Source organism: Natator depressus, chromosome 1, assembly GCF_965152275.1.
Source record: "Natator depressus isolate rNatDep1 chromosome 1, rNatDep2.hap1, whole genome shotgun sequence".
Taxonomy (NCBI): Eukaryota; Metazoa; Chordata; order Testudines; family Cheloniidae; genus Natator; species Natator depressus.
In genome coordinates, this window is record NC_134234.1 from 36610454 (window position 1) to 36626756 (window position 16303).

Consider the following 16303-nt stretch of genomic DNA (forward strand, 5'->3'; position numbering starts at 1 on the left):
TGAAGTAATAGTGACGACAATAAAATTAAGTTTAACATCCATGGATGGGAATTAAACAAAAAACTAGCATGATGACATTTAATTTTAGAAAGAGAGCTTTCAAAAAATGAGGGCATCAGTGGAAAAAAAAATTAAGTGAAACAACCCTAAATTCAAAAGAGGAATTTGAAATTTTAAAGACTTGTCTACACAGAGGAAAAGCTTGCAGTAGCAAGTGCCTTTGTGTGCATTAAGCTCAACTGCCTGAGGCCACGCTCCATGTGCAGTAAGAGTGTCCACAGGGGGACTTAGTGCGGAGTAGCTAATGGTCTTTAGATTCACAACCCAGTTACTCCCTGGTGTAGACAAACCATTAGATTGAGCATGGAGGTTATTTAAGCATATCATAACTGCGTCAAAAAAGGCACGCATATGCCTCCATACAAAAAGATCTGGAAAGCAAGAAAAAAGTCACAGTATGATTAGATAGCAAATGTAAAGATGTTTTTCAATACAAACAGACATCCTTCAAAAAATGAAAATCCAGACCAGAACAACAGAAAGGAAAAGATATGCCAGGTAAGATAGATGAAAACTAGGAGGGAATTTGAAGATTAATAGCCAATAGTCCAATTTGGTGTCCTATATGAAATGAGTGGTACACTTAAGCTAGTTTCTAGCTAAGAAGAATCAACAACAAAAAGCCACTCTCACAACTGGCACCTTTGTTCACAGTATCAGTAGAGAGCCAAAGAACTAAACAGACATGGAAACTAAAATGCCTTTTTTCTCCTAGAGGCAGCAAGTCCAGGTCAGAGTTAAGGCATATCGGCAGGATGGCATGGGAAAAGCTTGCTCTGCCATTGCCCATGCTGTCCCCATTCTACATATAAATAGAAATCTTCACGCTCCGAAGCGGTCAATTCAATGTCAACAAAGTACACTTTAAAAAACTGCACACACTGCAAGCTGTGCAGCTAACTGAGATTATCACATACTCCAGATGTGTTGGCTGAAAGCCAAATGTCTTCATCCATCCTAGAAGTAAGGGTACACAATTTAATTGTTCTTCTTAAACTACATAATTACTTACATAAAATGTTTTTGCAACATTTTTGTAACAATTGGCTAATGAGCTGTTACCCATATGGTCAATTTTCTTTAGCTGATCAGATGCTCTTCACATCCATTTCTTAAAAACTGAAACATTCTTGTGTCTTATTGCTGACATATAAAAAGCATGTTACCGCTCACATTTTACTAATTTATGGTTTACATTTTCAAAACAGGTTTTGAACACAACACACTTTGTACCTTTCTAGGCTTGGAATTTAAGCTTACGGGGCTGGGTTGACCATTTAAAACAGTGCAGTGCTTTGTGGAAAACCTGGAACAAAGGGGTAATCTCAGGATTCCTGTTTTGGGGCTATTCAAGGGCAGATGCATCACTGAAGTTCTACAAACTTTGTGTTCAAAGCACAGAATGTCTGCTAAACCAGCCTGCCATTGCCCTATTTAAAGATGAGGCACTGAGACAAGCTTCCCATTGGTTAAGCTTTGAAAAAAGGGTGAGTTAAGAAAACCAGAATTCTGCATTTATATTTCCATGCAGAAGTAAATTAAAATTAATTACATGAAGTCTGGACTATTCTAAAACTATTTGGAAGAGTCATACTGTTGCACCTATGTCAGGGAGCCAGTTCCATTTTGTAAGCACTGCACAATACGGTATTTATTGAGCAGCAGGTTATGCAATGGAGTTCCTTACTTCAGAAAAATAGTATCCCACATCCCTTTCTACACATAAAAGTAATCCTTGTGCCCCCAAGAACCTCTAAATGCAAACTGGCAAGGAGCTGCAGAGGGGCTACTGGAATCTCACGAGTCTGGTGTGTTCATTCTAGTTCACCAAAGAGAGTAATGTGAGGTCTCAGATAAAAGCTGGAGTCACACTCATCATCAATATCACTGCAATGCATGTCCAGACGTTGAGTAAGGAGTTACGTACACATACAGGAAGTATGTTCTAAAAGTCTGTGTCTAGGCGTGCGGAGAGGATGGTCACCAACGAAGATGAAAAACAGGTTTTCTGTGAGATAACGGATGTTAATCTGTCTGTACAGAGAGATTTTGATGGACCAGTAAGAGGCCAGGGACCACTACCGATAGTGTAATGTTGATCATACTTGTTGCTAACAGGAGTCAAAACTTGTCGGCCTTTTTGTAGGCCTGTGCAGTTTAACATGACTAAACCAGGAGGGGACACGGTTTGGGCAACCCCGAAGGGACTCTCTTTCTCAACTTTTGCCTGACCCTGCACCCCTCCCTGATTAAATCTCTGTTGGATATGCTGGGGTCTGTGTTTTGAGAGAAAAGCAAGAAACTTATCTCTATTTGCCTTCTGGGATGTACCTGTCAGGGCCACAAGGCATGCAGACGCTGCAGAAACATCTGGCTAATTAGTAATCTGAGGAAACCTCTTATTTAGATTTTGAAACTGCTTACCTAACAAGTTTTTTTGATTGACGTGTTATTGTATACTAACAAGCATAAATAAGGGGGGAGAGGTTTAGACTCTTCGGGATCTCTTCAGGGACATAGTTTAGGTCCCCAACAGCAGCTGAAAGATGGTCCAATCAGAAGGCTGCCACTGTATCACGCAAAAGCCACACCAAACTTCAGTAATGATTGAGGGTCTGAGGTATTTTACTAACCTGTGGCAGACGTGTGTAAGTGCTTGAGACTAAATAAAGTATAGCTTTAAGTGAGAGCACTCTTGTATTGTACTGTTTGTGCCAGCCATCTATCAGTCGGACGGCCGTATCTCCATTGATCTAGTTCCTGACACTACCTCGCACGAGTAAAGGTACCAAGAGCTTTGGGTTGAAAGAATCCTGGGTAACACATCTCTCTGTTTACCTGCACACTGAGTATTGTCACATTCACAATGGGCTTCCTATCACAAGTCTGAACTGAATGCAAAATGAAGAATTGAAGAACTTCAGAAAGAAACTAACAGGAAGAAAAAAAACAGTGCAGGTGGGGGGTGAGAGAACCTTATCTTGAGGTGCACTTCAAATGTTTGCTTTACTATATTTGAGGGGAGAAGATGACATCTGGGTCCTCTTCACTAAGGAAGTAAATGTATAGCAAGTTTGCTTCATGAAAAAGGGGTCTCAGCCTGGCTTGGCTGAAAATGTTGGAGAATTTTGTGTGAGATACAACTTCTTCACACAGAAAATTACTCTGTTAGTTAAGTTTAATCTCTAGAACAAATGTTATGATTTTATTTTATATGTAACCATTTGTTTCCAATATTGTTCCTCACCACCACTGGAATCTTTGTACTTTGATAATAAACTTATTGTTTTCACTATAAATATATCTAAGTGCTGTGATGTTAAGCAAAGTGATGGTCCCAGTAATTCTGTGAGTGTTCAATGGATAATGGGCTGGACACTGCAGGGGACACTAAGTGGACTTGAATGTTGAGGTGTACCTACCCTACATATAGAGAGAGAATGAGGACTGAGGAGGTCTGGAAGGTAGTGTCTGATGTCAGAGGCTGGTGGTTTCAAGTAGTTGACTACAACAGGCACAGGTAAGACCTCTTCACAACCTTAGGAATTTCTGGGGAGTTTTGCACTTCTAAAGTACAGTCTCATATTGACGCTATAACAAACTCTTATATTAGTAGCTTTGGGAAGTCACAGACCAACACACATTATTTGCCTTGTCTATATTTAGGCTAATCTTCCTAAGCCTGAAAAAAAATGCGGGATGGGGAAGCACAATAGAGATAATATATTGAATTCTACTTATTTGATCAATATTACACACAAAAAACCAATGAAAAGAGCTGGCACCATCAATTACAAATACTGCATGGCATTTGAAAGGTCTTTTATCTCTAATGTCAGATGGTACTTCAAAGCTCTTTTAATATTAGCTTGATCATTCTCAGAAGTTTACTCACTGTCTCCCATTATTTACATTACATGTATTGAAACCAAAAAGATCTTATACAGAAGCCAGTATTTCTCTCTTTGTTAGTTTGAAAACCAGACACGTACTCTCTACTACTACTTTGCCCAAATACATTTAATTGGTCTGTGCAAGTCTTCCTGCATTTTAATGACAAAATTAAAATTACATACTCCAAGAATTTCCCATAAATTGCACTCAAGAAAAGACACCCTTCCCCTAATGTGTTTTTCTCATTGTTATAAATAGTTATTCAAACACTGTCTTTTAACATCAGCACACAAGCTCCCATTGAAAGCATGTCCTATTCCCAGCATGATTTCAAAGTCTAGTTACTCATACTTTGCAGCTCTGTAATTTTGGTACTTAGCTTAAACCCAAACTTAAAAAACAGACATATGGAAATACTGGAATAGGAGGTTTTTGCAGGAAACCAAAACCTTACCTATCCAAGCATAGTTGCTGTGGAACAAATGCTCTCCATTTTTGATTTATCCACCAGAGATGTACTCATCCCACTGGACCATTTCTTAGAGTACTTTCTTAGACCTTCAATTACATTTACAACCTACAGTAATTCAAACTGATCTCAAAGTCATAGATACCTTGTAAAACAAAGTGTTCTGACTGATATCCGAGGATCTACAAACTATATGAGACTTATATAACTCTAGTGGCCAAAGTCCCAAGACAGCCTTCTCTACTAACCATCTAAAAAAATATCAAGGTTCCAAAGCAAAGGGTGATGTAGGGTGGAAAATATATTCCAAGAATCAGAAGATCAAGACTTGCAAGTAATGCACTCATCCATACCACTAATTGCTTGGAAAACTATCAAGGAAATCAACACTTCATGTAGTTAGAAATTATTATTACCAACATTTGCCAAAAAGTTCTAAAGCAAAACAGTACTCAAGTTCCAGTGACGCTTCATAAAGGTCAAAATATAAGAAACTTTAAATAGCTAATTTTCACCAGTATGGATCGATCCAATCCCCATAATCAAACAAACAGAATGTGACTAAAAGAGTATCAACCCTTTCACATATCAGAAAGTCAAAGCAGCTTTCTTTTCTACATAATCCTAATTTAATATTTATTTTTGAAATCCCTAAGCCTCCTGAAACTTCTGGCACCTGATGCATTATGTGCATCTGAACACTGTTTTCTGTGTGTGTACTAAATTATAAGCTCTTTGGAACGGGAACCTTATCTTATACAATACAGAGCCCATTGTCAAACAATAACATTTTTCCTCAAAATGTTCATTACAATTTGAACAGAAGCAGCTACATTTTTATGTGAAATTAGAACACCTAGCCACATATTAATCTCCACACCACGGCATGTAAGTACAAATTCTGCCCTTGAATATTCAGTGAGGTTTAAGACTCCCAGTGACTTTGAACAGAACTGAAAGGGCAGAATTTGGCGTTTAGTTTTGATCTTGTTCCCCAAAGCATAGACTCTTTTTTTTTTTTTAAATACCATAGCTCTATTTTTTCCCACACTATCATTGCACATGGATGTACTTTAACTGTAGGTTTCAGAGTAGCAGCCATGTTAGTCTGTATCCGCAAACAGAAAAGGAGTACTTGTGGCACCTTAGAAACTAACCAATTTATTTGAGCATAAGCTTTCGTGAGCTACAGCTCCCTTCATCGGATGCATGTTTATTCCCCACCCCCACCATTCCTCAGACTTTCTTGTCAACTGCTGGAAATGGCCCATCTTGATTATCACTACAAAAGGTTCCGCCGCCGCTCTCCAGCTGGTAATAGCTCACCTTACCTGATCACTCTCTTTACAGTGTGTATGGTAACACCCATTGTTTCATGTTCTCTGTGTATATAAATCTTCCCTCTGTATTTTCCACTGCATGCATCTGATGAAGTGAGCTGTAGCTCACGAAAGCTTATGCTCAAATAAATTTGTTAGTCTCTAGTCTCTAAGGTGCCACAAGTACTCCTTTTCTTTTTAATTGTAGGGCATTTATTCCATGTAGTTCATATAATACGTTAATCAATAAAGTCCTCGAAGTTTAAGCACATAAATAGTCCCACTGAAGTGAATAAGACTACTCGTGTGCTTTAAAATTATGTACCTGCCTACCTAAGCATTTTGCTGAATCAGAGCCTAAGAGTCAGAGCAATATTCTAGTGCTCTAAATACAAAATGCCTTTTCCCACCAGAGCTACTTAAATCAATAGTGCCAAAAGTCAGTCTATTTTGGAGGCTATAGGGTTAAATTAGATATGTTATGCTCTAACCTCATGCTTCAGAACTAGCTAAATTGGGATCAGAATGCTGACTTAAAAGTTCCAGTACATAGAAAATAATCTGTGATGCATTCAGGGATACCAGATATTGACATAATTAGAGGTGTGAATAGAAGAAAATCTAATAAAACTGCCTTGTACTACCAATTATTTTCTACCCCTGCTCTGGTGTTACATTTCACAACATCTTGTTACTGAAGAGTTTCCCTAACTTACTATTGTCAGATATTCATCTGTGTTCTCTCAGACTATATATTATATTTATTTAGTTAAGAAGATAAAATTTCTCTCTCTGTAATATTCAGGACACAAATTTGAGACAACTTAAACATAATAATAGGGCCTTTCTTAGCTACCCCAATACAATGAAGTATGAAAAAACTGAAAATAGCACATTCCAAATCACAGTATCGGAAATAATTTATTCGCTCAGATTTCTGGTTTAGATTTATTTTTAAAAACAGTGTTTTACATGAAATGTTACCAAAACATTGCCTACAGGAAAGCTAGCATGATATTTAAGAATTTACAAGTTATTTGACAGGTTTCAGAGTAGCAGCCGTGTTAGTCTGTATTCGCAAAAAGAAAAGGAGGACTTGTGGCACCTTAGAGACTAACAAATTTATTTGAGCATAAGATTTCGTGAGCTACAGCTCACTTCATCGGATGCATGCAGTGGAAAATACAGTGGGGAGATTTTATATAAACAGACAACATGAAACAATGGGTGTTACCATACACACTGTAACGAGAGTGATTAGGTAAGGTGAGCTATTACCAGCAAGAGAGGGGAAAAAAAAAAAAAACACACCTTTTGTAGTGATAATCAAGGTGGGCCATTTCCAGCAGTTGTGTAATGACACATCCACTCCCAGTCTTTATTCAAGCCTAATTTAATGGTGTCCAGTTTGCAAATTAATTCCAATTCAGCAGTCTCTCGTTGGAGTCTGTTTTTGAAATTTTTTTGTTGAAGAATTGCGACTTTTCCCCCCACTGTTCCTCACACGTTCTCTTGTCAACTGCTGGAAATGGCCCATCTTGATTATCACTACAAAAGGTTTTGTGTTTTTTTTTTCTCTCTCCTGCTGGCAATAGCTCACCTTACCTGATCACTCTCCTTACAGTGTGTATGGTAACACCCATTGTTTCATGTTCTCTGTGTATATAAATCTCCCCACTGTATTTTCCACTGAATGCATCCGATGAAGTGAGCTGTAGCTCACGAAAGCTTATGCTCAAATAAATTGGTTAGTCTCTAAGGTGCCACAAGTACTCTTTCTTTTTGCAAGTTATTTGAGAAAACTATGTAACTTCAATGGACCAATCTCCTCTAGTAACCACCTTAAAAAGGAAAAAGCAAAATACATGCAGTCTTTGAACTTACGACACAATTGGTTCCTTATAATTGCATCGTAAGTCAGAACTGCAATCTACTCTGTTGTGGGACCAAGCATTCTAAACTCAAAACCTTTAGTCGTAAGTCGAATCAGGGTGTCAATGTAGAAGTGCCGTAAGTGCCGTTCTCTGCAAGTCAAACGTTGTAAAGTCAAGGACTGCCTGTATCACCTACTCTTGCCCACAATAAACATAATAGTATAAACAAACTTCCCTATCCAGATTACAGAATTCAGATTTCAACACTGAAACCTCAAAACAAACAGAAGTAAAACTATTACAATACACTAAAAGCCAAAACCAATTTAAGATCTCAACCAATAAAATTATAAATTTTCCTGTATTTTGGACATATGTAAAACTAGCAGCTGACAACAAATGAAATAAATGCCCAACATGTAAAATGAAGGTTGGTATTTCTCCAGTTCCTTTCCTGCTCCCTACAGTTGTTTTAGCACTGTCATTATCTCTGTTCCTTCACATAATCTTATGCTGGTGGAAGAGCCTTTTCCTGTAACTCCTGCCCTCTTGTATAGAATCCTTATCGTTCTCTGTCTCATCAATTCATCATACACAATTAAAAAGACTGCTCATCACCAAACTAGTATTGAGGGAACTCCAGCAGCAGTGTAGTGAAGCACGAGCGATTACTGAACACTGTGCAGAACAGCAGGTTAGCCTCCCATGGCCACCTTCCTGACTCTTCACAATATGCTGTCTGAGGACCAGGAATCTGGATCCAGCCTCATTCTTTTAAGATAGGTTTCAGAGTAGCAGCCGTGTTAGTCTGTATTCGCGAAAGAAAAGGAGTACTTGTGGTACCTTAGAGACTAACAAATGTGTTTGAGCATAAGCTTTCGTGAGCTACAGCTCACTTCTTCGGATGCATGATGAAGTGAGCTGTAGCTCACGAAAGCTTATGCTCAAATACATTGGTTAGTCTCTAAGGTGCCACAAGTACTCTTTTTCTTTTAAGATAGTGGCACTCAACAGACATGCTTCTATGGCAGGTTTAATATAGCTACAAGAGGAGATTAAACCTGATCACTAGCTCCCTGTACGTACTCTGTCCTACCACTGAGTATCATGAGAAGGTACAGCTGTAACATCCTTGTCAGGTTCTCTGACCTCATCCCAACATCACAGTCAAAACTCGGCTGGGGCTTGTAATCAGAATTTGAGAATTCACTGGCATTTTTCAATAATAGCTGGGATAACCCTGGTATGCTGGCCAACATTTCCCCATCAATAAAAGACAGACTGATATGCAAGTCTGTGTGAGAGCTACTGCTGAGAACATAGTGGCAGGCAGTCGCATTAGTATATACAGTCCCACTCTGAACTCTCAGGATAAAAAGCCCCAATTACTACAATAAGCCCTATGCAGGCAGACTCCATGACTCATTGAAGCCTAATCTTTTACAGTAAAATGCTTTGGCATATGAAGGACGCTATTATATAAACCTAAAAGGAATTGAGTAGTTACACAGAAAAAATTTTTCATTTGTAGTTACACGTGAATATAAAACTAACAAGTTTTTTTCAAAAAGAAAAGGAGTACTTGTGGCACCTTAGAGACTAACAAATTTGAGTATAAGCTTTCGTGAGCTACAGCTCACTTCATCAGGTACATTTACACATCCAATCATTTATTATGCCATTAATACTTCCTAATTATTAAATCTTAATACATTTCTTTTTACAAGACTTTGGAATACAATTGCTGACATCCAAAAATAGCCTAATTTTTCATCCAGTCATAGCATCAGGTTTCCATATCTAAGATATTTCAACACTCCAAACTTCCAGATATTTTTTAAAGTTTAAAACTGTACTTTTAAATTGGCAATATCAGAGTGAATGCTACCAAGTTTTTCAGAAGTCATAAACCAACAAATGCACTTCAGCTGAAAAAATATCTAGGGCACTAACTAATACTTAAATTAAGCAGGACACAAAGCAAATTTTTAAAATGCTTAGTATTTGAAAGGTATATCTTTAGATGATTTATCGCTCATCCTAATAAAGTAGTACTTTTTTGGTGAGAAATATAATAGAGTTTTTCAATATTCTAAGGTATTCTAGTAACTTAAATATGCATTTCTTATTGCAATATGTATTGGTAATAATTTATCTTTTAATGGAAATTAATAATCAGTATCTCTGTTTTGTTGTTGGTGTGGGTTTTAATGCCTTTTTCTGAGTTCACCCTAAAAGGCACAATTATGCTACTTATATTTAGTTACAATATACTTGCTCCCAGTCCTTCGTGAAAAACAGACATCTTTAAAAATAATGACGTAAGTATATACAAAACATATTTGCTTCTAAAAATAAAATATGCCTCTTGTGATCTAGAGGAATTATACTTTGAAACTATAATTAGCACACTTTGAAAAACTAACTAGTTTCACTTTCTATCTGCATAGTTACTTTTCAAAGTTTTTAATTTCTAGCAGCTTTATAAAGATCAAATACAAACCTGTCTAAACAGGTTCACTGGACAAAGTCCAATCTGATTTACTCTATATTGATTTTACATCTATTCTGGGATCCGTAAATCTGAAGATTGCTCCATACAATCTAAAGCTGTAATTTTCCTTCAGCTTCATTCTGTGGTTTATATTACCACCAGAAATTCCTGTTAGAAATAGTACCTCTTGCTGTCCAGATGAAGGCAGTTTGTTCTCTATATTCTTTTTTAAAAAAGTAAACTACTGCAATGGGAATATGCTCAGCATCACCTGAAGACAAAAGGCACAATGGACACTTTGCTATTATTTTACCAATGTAAGCAAAGTAAAGTGAAACCTGAATATTGTGGGCAAAAAATACCCAGTATTGAGGTGCCATGCAACGGTTTAACACACTGCTTAAGAGCTGTAGTAAGAGCCAAGTCCTGTTCCCAATGGAATCACTGGGAGCTGTACTATTCAATTACAACAGGAATTTGTCCCTCATGAAGTGTGTGTAAAGGGCATCACACAGGCTTTGAAGGATGCACTGGGATGAATTGCACCCAGAAGGAGTTTATGACTTTTTCCCTGCAGCTATACAGTCTGACATTTTAGCACTCACTCGATGTCTTGGCTCTTTTACAGATAGCCTTTGTAAATTTCAACATCTAAATTTAAAAATATCATTGCTACAGGTACTTTTTACCTGCATTGTGATTTTTGTGCTGGCACGTAACAATGTAGGAATATTTTTTCCCTTACCTCCTTTTCAGGTGGTCTTGCAGGAGTCTCTGTTCTACTTTCTTTTAGTTTACGTGCATTTTCAAGCTGGGCTTGAAGCTTTGAAGCTAAATCCTTTAAAGAAAAAGATGAAAAATGAATTAGTTTAGTTGTCTTAGCTCTTATTTACAAAAATGTATATCCCAACTGTCCATTCCTCTTGCTTCTCCACGTTTTGTTTATTTTTTAAAACACCATCTCACAGGTATATAGAAGTACTATTAACTGTAATGCCAGTGCCATTTGAACGATTCCTTATTATAGGTACAAAATCAGAAATTTTTCCAAACAATTTAAAAAACAGATGCATCTGAAGCATTATGGTGCATATCATTTTAAAAAATAGCACTTCCATAACACATTACATTTTCAAATGCACTGTTCAAATATTAATGAATTTATGCTCATAAAATCTTTTGGTAAGCATAACGGCCATTATACAGATGGGAAAGCAAACAGAGGTAAGTCTAACCTAATGTAATGTACACCCTTTTCCAACACCCTGAGTTTATAAGTTCCACAAAAAGTCTAAGGGAGCAAATCTTACAGCTGCTTCTACTGTATAGATTTACCCTCCCTTACATACCACCTCGGAATTTGGGCCTTGAGTCTAATTTGAGTTCTGGGTGACCCAAAGATGGAAGAGTGAGGTCTATTTGCATTCTCCCATTAGTAGTTTTCCCTGATATAGTCTTCTCTTCTGTTCTTCATTATACAGACAAGGTGGGTGAGATAATTGGACCAACTTCTGTTGGTGAGAGAGACAAACTTTTGAGCTACACAGAGCTGTTCCTCATGTCTGGGAAAGGTACTGAGAGTTTCACAGCTCAACACAAGATTGAACAGATAGTTCAGCATAAGTAGTTAGCACATATTCGAAGGGAACTATCTGTTCAATTCTGTATTTAATTGTGACACTCTCAGTATCTTTCTGCAGACCCGAAGAGCTCTGTGTAACTTGAAAGTTTGTCTCCCTCACCAACAGAAGCTGGTCCAATAAAAGGTATCACCTCATCCACCTTGTCTCTCTAATATCCTGGGACCGACATGGCTACAACAACACTGCATAGTTCCTATTACGTAAATCACAGCAATTTAGACTCATTGGGCTAAATTCAGAGCAATAGAGCAAAAAGTAACAAATTAATTCATTTGATTTACATTTATTATTCAACAAGGTAATCAGGCCTAAATTGCTGATTCCACACAACGATAAAAATTAATTCCAATGTAAATAATTAAAATAATTAATATGAAATTAACAGCAACGTAACGATTTTGACTATTACTAACTGAAATCAAACAAAATTGCAAAATACCTCACATATACATCATTTGTACGTACAAGAGTGCTTTTACTGAGAATATTTTCTTCTGTTACTTAAAAGAACACCAACAGCTTAAAAATCATACTTCTATCCAAATGTTTCCCAGTATTGTTGTAAGTATCAGCTAAGATTACCAAGACTGAAAATTAGAGTATTAGAAAAATTATGGGTTTCCCATGTCCCCCACAATTTTGATTACTTTATGCATTTTGTAGTACTTGGTGTATAGTCAGTTTTACTGCTTTCCCCGTAGGGCCAGATACCCAATTTCTCTCATTTGGGTTTTTCCAAACATGAATAGGGAAGAGAAAAATATTCAAAAATACAAGTTTAAAATCCCCAAAATTGGCAGGAAGACTTAGGGGGAAAGATGTAGTATCTGAAATTACTTTTAGTTCACTAAAAGTTAGCTTTTATTTCTTTTCAAAGCTGATTAGATTTCAGCTTGGCAATGTCCTTTAAGAGCTATCTCTGTTTAAAAATATGCTGCATACACATTTATTCTGATGATTATGCAAAGGGGAAAACAAAATACTGATGTAAAATAAGATCTGGAAATAGTAATTTATAATGTATAGAGTGACCAGATAGCAAGTGTGAAAAATCAGGATAGGGGTGGGCAGGTAACAGGTGCCTATAAAAGAAAAAGCCCCAAATATTGGGACTGTCCCTATAAAATCAGGACATCTGGTCATGCTAACAATGTGAAACAACAATCTGGTCATGCTTTCTCATGTGAAACATAGTATTTAAAATGTGTAATATTGACTTTGGAAATACCAATAGGACACACAGATCTGTGAGGGCATCCTAAATTAAAAAAAAAAAAGACTGAAAACCACTTTTTGTTCCCCGCACAAAGTTATAATCTTATTTGTGACTTCACAGTTACAGTAGTTGCTCTAGAGACTATGTCATAAACAGAATTATTGCTTCGGGGGGACTCATGCAGCAAGCATAGATGCATGAGAAAAAATCCTTAGAAACAAAAAAAAAAAAACACATAAAGGACCACACTGGTTAAATTGTTTCTAAAATGGACATTTTTCACCATTCTCCATTAGGTTTTTGCAGTATGTCTTTAAGAGCATCTATGCAAGACACAATAACTTGCAAAACATACCCTCAATCTAACACAATGAGACTGACATAGTTGACGCCTCCAATCTCTACCACAATACACATGACAAATAATAAATACATACATAAATAATACACAAAAATTGGGGGGCATATGTCAATCTACTGGTGTTCCCAGAACTGAGAGTTACTGTTACCTCTCTCAGCATCAGCAAACCACACTGTGTCAGAGAGTGGAAGTTAGTTGGACACTGTTTCTCTTATCACATTAGCTAAAAGGCATCAGATAAACCAGTACTATGTATCTATAGTGTTATGTAATAAACATATCTTTTTGGAATCAAGAGTCTTTCAAATCACACAGCGATGTTCCTGACTTTTCCGTCTGCTTTAGCAGTTCCAGTTCAGACGGTGGTGCCAAACCTGCAGCTGCTAGGAGCTTCAGAGGCTTGTAGGGAGCTCACCCCACCAGGGACAGGTTACAATCGTAATCTTGATGCTTAGCCCTCATGTACTACTGCAGGGCAGCATGGTCTACGAGGGTCTGCTGATTGAGCTCTGTGGCAATAACATGATCCACAGGAAATCTTCCACCTTTATTTTGAAATTGGCAGGAGCACATTGCAAGTTTCCCCTTCCTCCTGTTCACCAGAAAACCTCTATACACTATTCTCTAACTCTCACCATAAAGAGAAAATTGTTTTTGACATGTTCCCTATTCTACAAACCCCTATGGGGTTGAATCCCCTCCCCCCTTGACCACAGGGTATAGCTATTTGTAGGAGAAGTTATGAAGAAGGTTACACATTAAATTCTGAACCTGATCAAATGGCTTTTCATCATGCTTTGGTCAAAAGGAGAGGCCAATTCAAGCCCTGTGAGCTACAGTACATGCCATCTGCAGTATATCAGAGCAATCTTCAAAAACCTTACCAAATTTCCCATCAGTTCTGCTTTCACAATCTTGGCTCCCAGTCTGTTCATCTCCTCTTCACTAAGGGCCTGGGGAGTCCCATCCTTTGGGGTATGTCTGGTTGAAATACCACAAACGTTCACAGCCCATAGGAAACAAAAAAATATTTACCTAATTAACAATCATTGCACTGGCAAACATGTTCAAGTGCTGAAAGAAATTTAAAACAATCATAATCACAACTATCCCTCTACAAATCCTTTCATAGTCACTAAATCTCTCTAAAGGACAGATAAGACCTTTTGAAAAAGATGTGTAACCATGATGCGCATAAAGCTATATATTCCTTTAGTTTTGGGATCTTTTAGGATGAAAGGCACTACGTATTGTGCATTTTCTTGGCTTGAGGGAGCAGTAAATAACCCATAGCAGGTAAAAGTGGGCTGTGCAAGCAGTATAGCTTCCTGACAGGACAGACCAGCTGGGTCCAGAGTTAGTCCTTCAAGCAGTACCAAATCATCCTGCTTGGCAACAGCCAAAGACCCTTCCTCCTCTCTAGCACTGAACCTTGGACTCCATCTCATAACAAGAAGTCTGTTTATAAACCCTGAAGCAATAATTCTGTTTATGACATCTCCACAGCAAGAAAACCTACCAGTTGTTTATCCACTTGGAGGTTATGTAGTTCTTCATTTCCCAAAGCTTAAGTTGTTCTTAGATTTATCTGCTCAGAGGACAACCCTTGGTTATGAAAATATTATAGTTCATATATTAGAATCTACACTGAAAGTTAATTGGTGACATTTGTAAATAAAATCTCCCCTAGAAATTTTGTTCCTATTCTGGGGGATATGATGACTAGGAGTCAGAAATGCATGAGTCCCAATCCCTCTCTGCCATTGATTTACCAAGTGGCTTTACACAAAGTATTTCACCAGAATTGTTCCAAGACTGAATTTCCTCATGTGTAAAATGGAGTTAAAAATACAAAGGGCAGTGGTAGGAATAATTAGTGGTCATATTGTGGTTTAAAGTGCTAATAATAATTTTAAAAAATGCAGGCTAGCTGGTAACTATCCTAAACAGACATCTCCAGAAGATAAATTAATTTATAACCCTTACGAAGACTTAAAAACAAACTTAGATTGCATTCAGCAAAATAATTCATTGCTCTTCCACTGCTCAGCTACTGAAAACCAAATATTGCTGGACAGCTGGAATCATTTCCCCGTTACATAAGTAAGGCCACAGAGAACCAAATTGGCTGAAAATGTATGAAAATATCTCTTCCATCCAGACACACGGCATTTTATGTCTAAATTACTCTAGTCTTAAAATAGTCCATTTATATCTGATACAGCTGGAAATTCATACCTGTAAGTTGTATATCTAGCCAGTAAAACAGTTCCTATTGAGAGAAGAATGCACTTCCCACCCCAAGCTGACTGAATATATGCTCTTAGCTCTGTTTTTAGCTGTTGGAAGACACATTCCATTTTGAGGCTCACCCAGGACAACCTTGTTATGGCAGTGTGACCCTCTGTACCTCAAAGTAGCACCCTGGAAACGCCCATATTCAACACGGTGATATGAGTATGATATTTTTGTACAAAGTTTTGTCATTTTGTATAAAGTATACCTTGTGAGGTATCATTTTGAAAATCTTGATCTGTTGAACATTAATATCCTGTTGGATTTATGTACTATCATTGTATGTGAAGTTATGAAGCATTGCTATATGTTACTGAAATATGGTGTGAGGCTGGGAGATGCCCACAGCCAACCTTTCAATTGCAAAGGATCAGCAAGATGTACTGACAGCTCATTAAAGGGAATCCACTCTTCCAATGGCCATCCCAGAGACTTCTCATAGAGAGCATGCATGCAATGGAGACTGCTTGACCAATAGGGACTGCCTGATCCCCACGTCACAGCAAAAATCTTTCCAGCAAGGTAGTAGAAAATATAAAAGAAGGGAAGAGACATCATAAATTAGCCTTCTCCCTCCATCCCCCCCTCCAACACCTGGAGGACAAAAAAAACTTTGAACTGGGGAAGGGTGGTCCGGTCCAGTCCAGTCTGTGTACTGAGGATCTGTAACCTACTTGT

General features: G+C 37.6%; 1 protein-coding gene across 1 annotated transcript in view; it reads right to left on the minus strand.

Moving 5' to 3' along the window:
* The window catches only part of CWF19L2 (CWF19 like cell cycle control factor 2), a 167378-nt gene that overhangs the window by 100786 nt on the left and 50289 nt on the right, over positions 1-16303 (minus strand). Inside the window, exons 9-10 of the mRNA XM_074957402.1 lie at positions 14215-14311; positions 10856-10948 (exon numbers count right to left, since the gene is read on the minus strand). Of these exons, the coding sequence (XP_074813503.1) occupies positions 10856-10948; positions 14215-14311 (190 nt within the window). The remainder of the gene's footprint in view (positions 1-10855; positions 10949-14214; positions 14312-16303) is intronic.